This window comes from Ranitomeya variabilis, chromosome 7 (genome assembly GCF_051348905.1).
Source record: "Ranitomeya variabilis isolate aRanVar5 chromosome 7, aRanVar5.hap1, whole genome shotgun sequence".
In the NCBI taxonomy this organism is placed as follows: domain Eukaryota; kingdom Metazoa; phylum Chordata; class Amphibia; order Anura; family Dendrobatidae; genus Ranitomeya; species Ranitomeya variabilis.
In genome coordinates this window covers 46,057,107-46,072,753 of record NC_135238.1, presented here as the reverse complement: position 1 = coordinate 46,072,753, position 15,647 = coordinate 46,057,107, and the positions used below count along the sequence as shown (strand labels likewise).

Below are 15,647 nucleotides of genomic sequence, written 5' to 3'. Positions count from 1 at the left end.
AGAAACTTTAAGGTAAGTGCTCAGAATGTGAACCGAGCCTTATTCTGATATTTGGGAAAAAACTATTTACCTCCATTCACCGTGTGGTATAAGTGACTGATGACGGGCTTCACTCTTCAGGTCAGCGCCATTACAGCGATGACAGATTTCTGTAAGGTTTTATTTTATGTATTGCTACTTTTGCATACTAAACCAAATTTTAGTTAAAAAAAATATTTTTTTTGTTGCCCTATTCTAAGAGCTGTAACTTTTTTTTTGCCTGACATAATTGAATAAGGGCTTAGTTTTTGTTTTTGCAGGACAAGATGAAGTTTTTATTAGTGATGATCGAATATACTCGGTACTCGAGATTTCCCGAGCACACTCGGGTGTCCTCCGAGTATTTGTAAGTACTCGGAGAATTAGTTTTTAGTGCCACAGCTGAATGATTTACATGTGTTAGCCAGCATAAATCTCGTGTACCGAGTATATTCGCTCATCGCTAGTTTTTATCCATAAAATTTTGGGGGACGTAATATTATATTTACATTTTTAATTTTTTGGAATCAAAACAAAGTCCAGATCTTTTTTATGGCGGTCATTGTGCACTAACTGTGGTAAGACAGCTTTATTATTCAGGTCTGTACGATTACACCGATATCACACATATAGGTTTTTTTCTCCTTTGTTACTTTTGCACGCGAAAAACAATATTTTACAAACTATAATCTCCATATTCTGAGAACTGTAACTTTTTATTTTATTGCTTAAAGAGCCACAGGAAGCCTGCGTTTTACAGATGTTCTTTTAACATACAAAAGCTTCTTATTTCTTTTTTCTTGTGTCGGTGTGAAGGAGAAAATGGCTAATGAAATCAATTATTAAACCTTATATAAGTCAGTTCAGATATGGTGTAGCAAGATGGAGTCTATTTCCTGATCAGCAGCACACTGGAAGGAATTTTTGGAATGTGAAGAAGTCACTGGACATTGGACACTGGACTGAATACCATATATGGAAGTGAAGTTGGAAATGAAGTTGGAATGAACCAATCAGAGTGACACTAACTATTCAGAAGTTGTGCAACCCCCCATTTCATGTTTCTAGTATCTTCCTTTGTGTCTCTCTACATCGGTATAGTAAAAAAGTTACATTTTTGGAGAGTTTTTATTTTTTTTATGACGTTTGTTAGATAATCTAACAGTGTAAGAATTTTTCTAATTTTGATAATTAGGTGTAGTGATACCAATTGTTTTTATGTCTTTCTGTTTATGTTTTTACATAACAGTGGTGTTATTTGAGGTGAAAGTGTTTAATATTTTCTTTTACTTTCTTGCATTTTTTTAAAAATGTTATTAAAACTTGTTTTTACATTACTAAATAGCACCACTTCACGACTTGAATATTTTTCAAATTAAATGTCTAATACTTTGCAGTACTTCTGAATTGCAGTGCTTGAGACCTGTCCGTTTTACAATGACACAGCCTGTTTCACACTGCCACCTTACCCAGAGGCCATTACTCCACCTTGGGTTGCCATTACAACCACTGGGATCCACAATCGTGGGAACCTGATAGGGTTAAAAAGAAAAGGCCTCTTTCTTTGTTAACCATCTAGATATCACGGTGGTGATTGCAACAGAATCTGGTGAACTAAACGGACACGATTGGTGCTAAAACCGATGGTGACTGGTGCAGCAGGGGGTCAACGATAATATACAGCTCATGCCCGCTGCATTTTCGGCCCTTTCGGGACACTAGTTTCTAGCATAAAAATCAGCGCTGAGGATTAAGGCCCCTTAATGATGGCCACGGAGAGGTTACGATGGTTTCTCTAATTTGTGAGTTCCCTTATGTCTATCAAGATTAAACTTTTTGGCGAAACATTTCCCAGATTCTGAGCACAAAAATGGCTTCTCCCCTGTGTGACTTCTTAGATGTCCCAAAATGTGTGATCTATTACTAATGCATGTAGAAAAGCCGCGGAGACACCATCACGTGTTTCTCAACGCAAGCAATGAATAGCCAGGTCTTTCACTGGGAAGGAACAACCACGGGAAGGGCAGCATCCAATAAAGGAAAACCACCTAGGCACTGCTCCTAATAGCCAGTTTCCTACTCCACACTGATGAGGGGCAAATACCCCGAAACAGCTGTCTGTGGATGGATACCATGTTTTGGCATAGGTGGTTTTCCTTTATTGGATGCTGCCCTTCCCGTGGTTGTTCCTTCCTGGTGAAAGACCTGGCTATTCATTGCTTGCGTTGAGAAACACGTGATGGTGTCTCCACGGCTTTTCTACATGCATTTGCATATTTCCCTTTAGGGATGGGGGCAGTGTTCTGGATCACTGCGTTGAGAAACACGTGATGGTGTCTCCGCGGTGTTGGATGTTTTGATCTCCCCGAGGTCATTCATCCTTATGTTTATATGATCTATTACTAAAACATTTCCCACATTCAGGACATGAAAACGGTTTCTCCCCCGAGTGACTTCTGAGATGGACTAAAATATGTGACTTGTGAATAAAACGTTTCCCACACTCTGTACATAAAAACGGCTTCTCTCCGATGTGGATTTTTAGATGAGTCACAAGATAAGATTTCCGGCTAAAACATTTCCCACATTCCGAGCATGAAAATGGCTTCTCCCCTGTGTGTACTCTTAGATGGTCTATGGCGCGGGATTTCTCACTAAAACACCTCCCACATTCAGGACATGAATACGGCATCTCTCCCCTGTGTGAGTTTTTTTATGTTTCTTAAGTTGAAATTCCTTGGCGAAACATTTCCCACATTCTGAACAGGGGAATGGCCGCACATCTGTCATTATTCGTAAGATTAGATTTATTTCTAAAATGTTTCCATCTCTCTCCAGTTCTTTGTTTGCCCATCAGCGATTGATCAGTTGAAGGCATCCAGTGATCAGTGATGTCAGAGAACATACCTTTGCAATGAAGATCTGCCGGTGCATCAGTCGTTATTGATGGGACTTGTATGATATTGCCATCTTCTACTTCATAACCTGAGGATAGGTGGGGATATCCCTGGAAGCCTCTTATCCCGTCTTCAACTGGAAAAAGAAACAAAACCTTGTAAATTTTACTAAATAAAACAATAAAGTTACGGCAATAGCTACAAGCGACTTCGGCTTCAACACTTGACTTGTAGCCAAAGATAGTTATGCATCACGGCACAATACAAACAAAATGGGGTTGAACTGTGCCCCGTAGGGTACCGCGAGCGCCATAAGCAAATTATGAAAAATCAGACCCAGGTGGATTTTTTACTGACTTGCTTATCGTGGTCATTGTACCCAGAGGTCCAACGGGACCCTGATTATTGTAGCATATACACATCACAATCTTTGGTTGCGTAACTTATGTCACAGCCAAGGCCGCTGTGTAGCCCTAGCTTTACTGAGATGATAAAGTAAAATGGACGTGGAAGAAAATAACACACGGAAAGGTCCCATGATATAAACCCTTTTTCATGCCACACCCGGTTTTACAGATCACACCCCTCTACAAGGCCCTTCACCTAAATATTCTTGGAAAAGAGAAGGAACGTTAATAAAAATGGTTGCAAAGAAGTCATTTTTGTGACCCTCCAATGAGTGAAATAAGATTTATACGCCGATCTTACCGGTCACTGACACTGACGTGGGTTTTACAAATCCCTTTGTCGTTTCACCAGAACTTTCCTGCAAGAATCCCACATTAAAGACATAAGAAAAATAAAACAGAACCTGACATTTTAAGATCTATCATGACTGTGATACAACTGGCCCCCGGGTAATTGGTATTGATAGAATTATTACAGATCTACATGGTGGCAATATTAGCTGCAGACTCGCTCAAAAGAAACTAGGTGGATTTGGACTCTCCATACACTGCAACCTCTGGGTCTCAATGAGACTTTAAGTTATTCACCATTTCTCTGATCATCAAATGTAAAAAAATAGTTTTTTATTGTTATGATGTATGCATATTTTAGATTTTATAATATATCACATATTGATTTATTTTATTTATTTTTTAGCATATTGGGCTGTTGTATTCTTCACTCTGGGACCAACTTCAGTTGAAAGAATAATAAGAAGATTCTGAATATCAATGGATGGATCTGTTGAATGGATTTCAATGAAATAAGAAAACAGAGCACTCACCATCCTAAAAATCAGGTAGGACCTGTGGAAGCGCAGTAGCGCGAAACGGCCGTCGTCTGTCACTATTCACATTCTCCCCTGCTGAAGAGTCTTCCGTTTCAATAAAGGACTGATTTTTAGGACGGTGAGTGCTCTCAGTTTTCTTATTTCATTGGAATTTTTTTGCACACTTTTTTCAGATTGAGCACCCGATCCTCTTGGGGCGTTTACGGCACGTGGCTGGTTTGAGTGTGAGGTGCAGTGAACCTTTGCTGCAGTGGTGCGGATTCTTTGCTCTTTTTTATTGTGTTGAATGGATTTATTTTGATGGATTTTACTTTGATGGACACTTTTTGATATACTTTGACACATATGAAATAAGAAGTATTTGTATAATTCCTGGATGTAATTGTGATTACTGGTAATTTATAATAATTTATTATTATTTATTTTTTCATTTATTTATTATTTTTATATATATATTTTTTTTTATTTATTTATTTACTTTTCTTCATTTCAGTATTATTTTTTGTATTATCTATTATTTATTTACTATTTATTATTTAATATATCTATTCATATATTATTAATTACCATAATTCATAATTATCATTACTATTTTTCATTCATTATTTATATATTTTTATTTTTCGTAATTTTTTATTTTCCATTTTTACATATTTGTTTATTATTTATTTATTATTATTTATCTTATTTTTGTCCAATTGTTTATTTATTCTTATAACAGATTCATATAAATTGCTCTATTCATTGATCTGGCGCCATCTGAGTTATATTCCAATTCTATGCAGGTGGCGGCGCATTGATTCTCAGTTTATTCTATGCGTCTTTTATGTGTGTTATACCTAAGTTTCATGCAGGTGGTGGTGCGCTTGCGCGGCTTTCCCTGTCGCTGTTTGCATTCACTCTGGCGTCTATCTCCTTGGCGACGCACTCTCGGCCGTTCACATGATTCATGTGGGCGGGGTTACGGGCCTTGTTGTGTGTTGTCAGGGTGACGCCGGGTGCATGTGATTGGTGGTTCTCTTACATCGCTCTGCGTGCATTACTTAGTTCTGATTGGCCCACTGCTGTATAAATCTGCATGCCTCCCTGTTACTTTGTATAAGCCCCGGAAGAAGGCAAGTGCTGAAACACGCGCAGGGACCAGGAGCACGATCGGTATGAGGAGCCCTTCATTTATTTGCACATTCACCTGCTATCGAAATGTGTATTTATTCTCTTGGCACTGCAGCACTTTACATTACTTCTTGCATGGTAGTGTTCTAGATTACTGCCTTTGTAAAGCGATTCTTATCTGGGATATACTCAGTATAATCTTCAGTATTAGCACCAGTGCACTTTTATATTGGGACACACCCATTACGACCTTTAGTATTAGCACCATTGCACTTTTTTATTGGGACACACCCATTACGACCTTTAGTATTAGCACTGTTGCACTTTTTTATTAGGACACACCCATTACGACCTTTAGTATTAGCACTGTTGCACTTTTTTATTAGGACACACCCATTACGACCTTTAGTATTAGCACCATTGCACTTTTTTATTGGGACACACCCATTACAACCTTTAGTATCAGCACCATTGCACTTTTTTATTGGGACACACCCATTACGACCTTTAGTATTAGCACCATTGCACTTTTATATTGGGACACATCCATTACGACCTTTAGTATTAGCACCATTGCACTTTTTTATTGGGACACACCCATTACGACCTTTAGTATCAGCACCATTGCACTTTTTTATTGGGACACACCCATTACGACCTTTAGTATTAGCACCATTGCACTTTTATATTGGGACACATCCATTACGACCTTTAGTATTAGCATTGTTGCACTTTTTTATTGGGACACACCCATTACGACCTTTAGTATTAGCACCATTGCACTTTTTTATTGGGACACACCCATTACGACCTTTAGTATTAGCACCATTGCACTTTTTTATTTGGGACACACCCATTACGACCTTTAGTATTAGCACCATTGCACTTTTTTATTTGGGACACACCCATTACGACCTTTAGTATTAGCACTGTTGCACTTTTTTATTAGGACACACCCATTACCTTTAGTATCAGCACCATTGCACTTTTATATTGGGACACATCCATTACGACCTTTAGTATTAGCATTGTTGCACTTTTTTATTGGGACACACCCATTACGACCTTTAGTATTAGCACTGTTGCACTTTTTATTGGGACACACCCATTACAACCTTTAGTATTAGCATTGTTGCACTTTTTTATTAGGACACACCCATTACGACCTTTAGTATTAGCACTGTTGCACTTTTTTTAGGACACACCCATTACGACCTTTAGTATTAGCACTGTTGCACTTTTTTATTGGGACACACCCATTACAACCTTTAGTATTAGCAGTGTTGCACTTTTTTGACAACATTCATCAATTATTATTATTTACGTAGTGTGGTTTGGTTTGTCACTTATTCAGGTTTATACACTAGACATTAAAATATAAATATAATTTATAGTGTATGATATTTTGTTTTTTTTCACATTGTTTTCTGAGTATTATCCACATTCTTTATGCACATCTTTTCGTATGGTGTATTGGTATATGTATTATTAATTGTTGTGCTTGCTTTGCAATATTATTCTATGTGCTCCTATGATCAGCTGTATAATAATATTAATAATTTTTTAATATTTGGTATTATTTTCAATGAAGTAAAAAAAATTTTTAAATATTGTCTTTTATTGCAGTCTTTCTTTTGGGGGATTATATTGGTCACTACATCGGCAGTTTGCAATTTTCACTCAGCAACATCCACTGCTGCTTCTTTCTGGAAAACACCCATGAAATGAAAATCATCACTATATCTGTAGATAAATTCCCAATGGGTTATAATTTTCAAAATGGGGTCACTTGAGGAGGGATTCTGCTTTTCTATCACTAAGGGGCTCTGTATATGGAATCCGCAAACTATTGTAGGAGTTCCAGGAGGCAAATAGCGCTCTGTCCCTCCCGAGTCTCTCCGTATGGCTAAGTAGTATTGTGCAGCCACATATGGGGTATTACCATGTTCAGTAGAAATTGTGGGACAAATTTTGGGGCCATTTTTACCCATTTCCCAGGATGAAAATGTAAAACTTGGGGCAAACACACAATCTTGGTAAAGATGTAAATGATTTTTTCTTCACTAAACAATGGTATAAAAGTCTGTGACACACCTGTGGTGTCAATGTGATCACTGCGCCCCTAGATGAATTCATTGAGAGGTCTGCCGTGTTGGCACCACAGGGGCTCTGCCAATGTAACATGTCACCCTCAAACAAGTGCAGCAAAATCTGCACTATAATATAGCGTTTCTTTCCTTCTGAGCTGTGAACTGTGGCTCAAAAGTAGTTTTTGAGGACATATGGGATATCGGTAAACTCAGGAGAAGTTGCACAACAAATTTTGTGGTCCATTTTCTCCTGTTACCCTTGAGAAAATTCAAAATTTGGAGGTCAAAAAGATTTTTGTGGGAAAAATTTGATTTTTTTTCATTTTCTCGGCTTAACATTATAAACTTCTGTGAAGCACCTGGGGGTTCAAGGTGTTCAATATACATCTACATCAGTTCCCAAAGGGGTCTAGTTTCCAAAATGAAGTCACTTCTGGGAGGTTTCCACTGTTTACGCACATCAGGTGCTCTCCAAACGCGACATGGTGTCTAATTATTCCAGACAATTTTACACTCAAAAAGTCACATGGCTCCTTCCCTTCCAAGCCCTGCCGTGCACCAAAACAGTTGGGTAAAAAAGATTTATCTGGGAAAAATGTGATTTTTTTTATTTTCACGGCTCTACGTTACAAACTTCTGTGAAGCACCTGTGGGTTCAAGGTTCTCAATACACGTCTAGATAAGTTCCCTAAGGGGTCTAGTTTCCAAAATAGTGTCACTTGTTGGTGATTTCCACTGTTTAACCCCTTTCTGCCAGCTGACGGAATAGTACGTCAGCTGGCAGAACCCCCGCTTTGAGGTGGGCTCCGGTGGGGAGCCCACCTCAAAGCCGCGACATGTCAGCTGTTTTGTACAGCTGACATGTGCGCGCAATGAGCGCGAGCGGAATCGCGATCCGCCCGCGCTCATTAACTAGTTAAATGCCGCCGTCAAATGCTGACAGCGGCATTTCACTAGCGCTCCCGGCCGCGCGGCTGGAAATAGTCGCAGCGCTGACCCCCGTCACATAATCGGAGGTCATCGCTGCATTGCTATAACAACGAGAAGTCTCCTTGAGACCTCTATGGTTGTTGAAGGCAGATTGCTTTGAGTGCCACCCTGTGGTCGGCGTTCAAAGCAACCCTGCATTTCTGCTACATAGAGGTGATCTGTGCTTCACCTCTATGTAGCAGAGGCGATCGTGTAGTGCATGCTTCTAGGCTCCTATGGAGGCTATTGAAGCATGCCAAAATTTTAAAAAAAAGTGTTTAAAAATATTAAAAAAATAAAAAATATATAAAAGTTCAAATCACCCCCATTTCGCCTCAATCAAAATAAAATAAATAAAAAAAATCAAACATACACATATCTGGTATTGCCACGTTTAAAATCGCCCGATCTATCAATAAAAACATAGGATTAACCTGATCGCTAAATGGCGTAGCGAGTAAAAAAATCAAAACGCCAAAATTAAATTATTTTGGTTGTTGCAACATTGAATTAAAATGCAATAACGGGCGATCAAAAGAACGCATCTGCACCAAAATGGTATTACTAAAAACGCCAGTTCGGCACGCAAAAAATAAGCCCTCACCCGACCCCAGGTCACAAAAATTGGAAACGCTACGAGTATCGGAAAATGGCGCAAATTTTTTTAACCACTTAGATAAAAGAGAACCTAGACATGTTTGGTGTCTATGAACTCGTAATGACCTGGAGAATCATAATGGCACATTAGTTTTAGCATTTGGTGAACCTAGCAAAAAAGCCAAACAAAATACAAGTGTGAGATTGCACTTTTTTTGCAATTTCATCGCACTTGGAATTTTTTTCCAGTTTTCTATTACACGGCATGGTAAAACCAATGGTATCGTTCAAAAGATAAAAATAAGCCCTCACATGGCCATATTGACAGAAAAATAAAAAAGTTATGGCTCTGGGAAGGAGGGGAGCGAAAAACGAAAATGAAAAAAGCTCCAGGGGTGAAGGGGTTAAGCATATTAGTGGCTCTCCAAACGTGACATGGTGTCTGCAAATTATGCCAGCAAATTTTACATTCAAAAAGTGAAACGGCGCTCCTTCCCTTCCAAGCTCTGCCGTGCGCCCAAACAGTAGATTTCCCCCACATATGGGTATCGGCATGCTCAGGACAAATTGCACAACAAATTATATGGTCCATTTTCTCTTGTTTAACTTGCGAAAGTAAAAAAATTAGGTAGATTTTTGTGAAATAAAATTAAATGTTTATATTTTCCTTCCACAATCCAAAAATTCCTGTGAAGCACCTGAAGGGTTAATAAACTTCTTGAATGTGGTTTTGACTGCCGTGATGGGTGTAGTGGTTAGAATGGTGTCACTTTTTGGTATTTTCTGTCACATAGGCCCCTCAAAGTCACTTCAAATGTGAGGTGGTCCCTAAAAATAATGGATTTGCAAATATTGTTGTAAAAATGAAAAATCGCTGGTCAACTGTTAACCCTTTTAACTTCCTAACAAAACAATGTTTCAAAAATTGTGCTGATGTAAAGTAGGCATGTGGAAAATGTTATTTATTAACTATTTTGTGCATTATGACTCTGATTTAGGCTGGGATCACACATACGCGAGCTAAGTCTGAGTCTCGCAGTTGAAAATCCAGCTCTGGCGCTGGCACTCCGGAGCGGAGCATGCAGCCGCACAGCAAAACATGGAGCTGCATGCTCCGCTGCGGAGTGCCTGCGCCAGAGCTGGGTTTTCACCTGCGAGAGTCGGACATATCTCGCGTATGTGTAATCCCGGCCTTAACCCCTTTCTACCATTGGACGTACTATTCCGCCCATGTGGGGTGGACCCTACTTCCCAAGGACGGAATAGTACGTCCAGAGCGATCGGCCGCGTTCCCGGGGGGAGCACGGCCGAGTGTCAGCTGACTATAGCAGCTGACATCCGGCACTATGTGCCAGGAGCGGTCACGGACTGCCCCCGGCACATTAACCCCCGGCACACTGCGATCAAACATGATCGCAGTGTTCCGGCGGTATAGGGAAGCATCGCGCAGGGAGGGGGCTCCCTACGTGCTTCCCTGAGACCCTCGGAGCAACGCGATGTGATCACGTTGCTGCAAGGGTCTCTTACCTCCTCCTCCCTGCAGGCCCGGATCCAAAATGGCCGCGGGGCTGCATCCGGGTCCTGAAGGGAGGTGGCTTCACAGCGCCTCCTCAGAGCAGGCGCCGGGAAGCCTCCCTGCTGTGCATGTCAGATCGCTGATCTGACACAGTGCACAGCAAAGTGTCAGATCAGCGATCTGACACTTTACAGTGATGTCCCCCCCCTGGGGCAAAGTAAAAAAAATAAAAAATTACACGTGAAAAAAAAAATAATTCCTAAATAAATAATAAAAAAAATATTGTTCCAATAAATACATTCCTTTATCTAAATAAAAAAAACAAACAATAAAAGTACACATATTTCGTATCGCCCATAACGACCCCACCTATAAAACTGTCCCACTAGTTAACCCGCTTTATTATCATACCGCCGAACAAGTGGAATAGCACGCGATCAAAAAGACGGATATAAATAACCATGGTACCGCTGAAAACGTCATCTTGTCCTGCAAAAAATGAGCCGCCATACAGCATCATCAGTGAAAAAGTAAAAAAGTTATAGTCCAAAGAATGAAGCGATGCAAAAATAATTATTTTTTCTATAAAATAGTTTTCATCGTAAAAAAACGCCAAAACATAAAAAAATGATATAAATGAGATATCGCTGTAATCGTACTGACCTGAAGAATAAAACTGCTTTATCAATTTTACCAAACGCGGAACGGTATAAACGCCCCCCCCCCAAAAGAAAAAAAAATAAATAAATTCATGAATAGCCGTTTTTTGGTAAATCTGCCTCACAAAAATTGGAATAAAAAGCGATCAAAAAATGTCACATGCCCAAAAATGTTACCAATAAAAACATCAACTCGTCCCACAAAAAACAAGACCTCACATGACTCTGTGGACCAAAATATGGAAAAATTATAGCTCTCAAAATGTGGTAACGCAAAAAATATTTTTTTCAATAAAATGCGTCTTTTAGTGTGCGACGGCTGTCAATCATAAAAATCTGCTAAAAAAAAAACCGCTATAAAAGTAAATCAAACCCCCCTTCATCACCCCCTTAGTTAGGGAAAAATGAAAAAAATGTATTTATTTTCCCATTAGGGTTAGGGCTAGAGTTAGGGTTGGGGCTACAGTTAGGGTTGGGGCTAAAGTTAGGGTTAGGGTTGGGGCTAAAGTTAGGGTTAGGATTACGTTTACGGTTGGGATTAGAGTTAGGGGTGTGTCAGGGTTAGGGGTGTGGTTAGGGTTACCGTTGGGATTAGGGTTAGGGGTGTGTTTGGATTAGGGTTTCAGGTAGAATTGGGGAGTTTCCACTGTTCAGGCACATCAGGGGCTCTCCAAATGCGACATGGCGTCCGATCTCAATTCCAGCCAATTCTGCGTTGAAAAAGTATAACAGTGCTCCTTCCCTTCCGAGCTCTCTCGTGTGCCCAAACAGGGGTTTACCCCAACATATGGGGTATCAGTGTACTCAGGACACATTGGACAACTTTTGGGGTCCAATTTCTCCTGTTACCCTTGGGAAACTACAAAACTGGGGGCCAAAAAATAATTTGAGGAAAAAAAAAATATTTTTTATTTTCACGGCTCTGCGTTATAAACTGTAGTGAAACACTTGGGGGTTCAAAGTTCTCACAACACATCTAGATAAGTTCCTTGGGGGTCTAGTTTCCAATATGGGGTCACTTGTGGGGGGTTTCTACTGTTAAGTTATATCAGGGGCTCTGCAAATGCAACGTGACGCCTGCAGACCAATCCATCTAAGTCTGCATTCCAAATGGCGCTCCTTCCCTTTCGAGCTCTGCCATGCGCCCAAACGGTGGTCCCCCCCTCACATATTGGGTATATCAGCATACTCAGAACAAATTGGACAACAAATTTTGGGGTCCAATTTCAACTGTTACCCTTGGGAACATACAAAACTGGGGGCTAAAAAATAATTTTTGTGGGAAAACTTATTTTAATTTTTACAGCTCTACATTATAAACTTCTGTGAAGCACATGGTGGGTCAAAGTGCTCACCACACATCCAGATAAGTTCCTTAGGGGGTCTACTTTCCAAAATGGTGTCACTTGTGGGAGGTTTCAATGTTTAGGCACATCAGTGGCTCTCCAAACGCAACATGGCGTCCCATCTCAATTCCAGTCAATTTTGCACTGAAAAGTCAAATGGCGCTCCTTCCCTTCCGAGCTCTCCCTTGCACCCGAACAGTGGTTTACCCCCACATATGGGGTATCAGCGTGCTCAGGACAAATTGTACAACTTTTGAGGTCCAATTTCTTCTCTTACCCCTGGGTAAGTAAAAAATTGGGGGCGAAAAGATCATTTTTGTGAAAAAACATGATTTTTTTATTTTTACGGCTCTGCATTGTAAACTTCTGTGAATCACTTAATGGGTCAAAGTGCTCACCACACATCTAGATAAGTTCCTTAGGGGGTCTACTTTCCAAAATGGTGTCACTTGTGGGGGGTGTCAATGTTTAGGCACATCAGGGGCTCTCCAAACGCAACATGGCGTCCCATCTCAATTCCAGTCAATTTTGCATTAAAAAGTCAAATGGTGCCCCTTCGCTTCCGAGCTCTGCCATGCTCCCAAACAGTGGTTTACCCCTACATATGGGTTATCGGCGTACTCAGGACAAATTGTACAACAACTTTTGGGGTCCATTTTCTCCTGTTACCCTTGGTAAAATAAAACAAATTGGAGCTGAAATTAATTTTTTGTGAAAAAAAGTTCAATGTTCATTTTTATTTAAACATTCCATAAATTCCTGTGAAACACCTGAAGGGTTAATAATCTTCTTGAATGTAGTTTTGAGCACCTTGAGGGGTGCAGATTTTAGAATGGTGTCACACTTGGTTATTTTCTATCACATAGACCCCTAAAAATGACTTCAAATGAAACGTGGTCCGTAAAAAAAAATGGTGTTGTAAAAATGAGAAATTGCTGGTCAACTTTTAACCCTTATAACTCCCTAACAAAAAAAAAAATTTTGGTTCCAAAATTGTGCTGATGTAGAAATGTGGGAAATGTTACTTAAGTATTTTGTGTGACATCTCTGTAATTTAATTGCATAAAAATTAAAAGTTGGAAAATTGCGAAATATTCGCCAAATTTCCATTTTTTTCACAAATAAACGCAGGTAATATCAAAGAAATGTTACCACTATCATGAAGTACAATATGTCACGAGAAAACAATGGCAGAATCACTGGGATCCGTTGAAGCGTTCCAGGGTTATAACCTCATAAAGGGACAGTGGTCAGAATTGTAAAAATTGGCCCGGTCATTAACGTGCAAACCACCCTTGGGGGTAAAGGGTTTAAGGACATAAAACTTAAAAATTTGAAAACTGCTAAATTTTCTCAAATAAAGGCAAGTCATATCAGAGAAATGTTACCACTATCATGAAGTACAATATGTCACGAGAAAAGAATCTCAGAATCAGTGGGATCCATTTAAACGTTCCAGCGTCATGACCTAAAGTGACAGTGGTCAGAATTGTAAAAATTAGCCTGGTCAGGGAGGTAAAAGCAGGCTTTGGGGCGAAATAGTTAAAATTGGGTCCCTTTTGTTTGTTTCTGCTGTTGGCACCTTAGGGGCTTGCAAATGTCACCCGCAAATGCCACTTGCAAAGTAGTCCTGCAAAATCTATAGCCTAGAATTTCTGGAGCAAGCTTGGTCGCTGAGAAATGGTGCAGCCCGTGGGCCGCAATTTTCTCAGTCCACGTGCCAGACAGGAACAGCCAGAGGGCCGGAGCTCCAGAGTGCTGCACTATGCCCAGGTCTGATGTGTACTATGTGTTAGGGTGGGCGGAACACACTAAATAAATTATAATAATAAAGTGCGTTCGCCACCCGCGGTCCACCGTGCAGATGGAGCTCAGAGGACAATGGCGGGACTAGCAGCGAGCGTAACAGACTCGCACTGAGTTAATGTCACTCAGTAGAGTAGCATGTGGCTGTGCCAATCGCACACAGCAATGGAAAGATGCTCTGCAGCAGAGCTGTGATTAGACGCTAAACGTGAACCCCATTGACTTCACAGGAGCTTCCTATCTCACTGAGGCAAGGGAACTGGTAGTGGACTCAGACACAGCACGTGCACACATGGAACTCCTCTCCAGAGAAGCTGGACTTCTAAAGGCTAAACGCCAGCACTGAACTCACACAAAAAAATCTCCTCTCCGGAGGTGCCGGAATTCTAAAGGCTCTAGGCCTGCCCTGTGCACATGCAAACAAGTCACACTACCGTTAGGTTCCACACTCTCACAGAACATAAATGATCTTAGCGCACCGAGAGGCGCGCCAAATATTTTTTTATAGATTTAATCAGAGAGGACCTTGCTCACAGGACAATCCAGAGCTAGACCAGGACCTGAGCATGTGACAGCCGACCACCAATGAGGAGTCGCCTCACGGGCATGCCCAGAAGAGCGAATCTTGGACTTAGTCCCAGGAGTGATTTCTCGCTGCAGTCTATTATTGGTTACCATAGCTGACCCTAGAGAGTCAGCAGTAACCATGCTCACAGACTGAGTCTGAGCAAGACCGACGTCTTTGCTGAGCAGCATCCACTGCAGTTGGAACTGAATGGGAGACCACAGAGGAAGACAAGGCCTGGGATCTATCCTGTGCAGAGGAAGAATCCCAGCACCTAACACTATGTACATAGATTTGTGTTACTGCAAATTATGTCCTTCTTGGCTAAAAATACTCTTCAAAATTATTAAGGGGAGTATTTTTACCCCTCTGTAACATATGTAATGTGACCTCTGCCAGAGTCTGTGCTATGGAGCAGTGGGGGCACCCGCAGTCAGACCCTCAGAGACTGATGGCCCTTTTATAAACATCCATTATATAGTGTTGTCCTATAGGACCTAAAACGGACCAGGCTGTATGGGTGACAGAGAATGGTAAGTGGCCACAGGAGGCCGACGTACACCGAGAAACATCGCTAGGAACTAAGAAATTGGATACATAAGCGATCTTCATGGGTTTTTTTTACTGTATTTTTGAACTGTAAGAAGCACCCCAAATTTTGGTGAGGAAAAAAAAAATTGATAACATTTGGATATTACAGTCCGTATTGACAATAGCCAACATAGGGAGCAGTGGATTGGGGTGACAGGAGGCAGGGTCCGTGCTGCATAAAACCGGCGGCGGTGGTGCAGGCCCTGGGTGGGAGGAGAGGGCGTCCCAGCGCTGCAAGTCCTG

At 40.7% G+C, this 15,647-nt stretch overlaps 1 protein-coding gene across 3 annotated transcripts in view; it reads right to left on the bottom strand.

The window, feature by feature from the left end:
* The window catches only part of LOC143785862 (piwi-like protein 1), a 78,452-nt gene extending 73,213 nt beyond the window's left edge, over positions 1-5,239 (bottom strand). Inside the window, exons 1-3 of one of the 3 annotated variants that reach the window (XM_077274996.1) lie at positions 4,992-5,239; positions 3,624-3,681; positions 2,926-3,051 (exon numbers count right to left, since the gene is read on the bottom strand). In XM_077274996.1, coding sequence (XP_077131111.1) covers positions 2,926-2,952 — 27 coding nt within the window. In that variant the 5' untranslated portion in view covers positions 2,953-3,051; positions 3,624-3,681; positions 4,992-5,239. The remainder of the gene's footprint in view (positions 1-2,925; positions 3,052-3,623; positions 3,682-4,991) is intronic. The other 2 variants (XM_077274998.1, XM_077274997.1) reach the window with 2 other exon arrangements.
* Between the last annotated feature and the right edge of the window lie 10,408 nt (positions 5,240-15,647).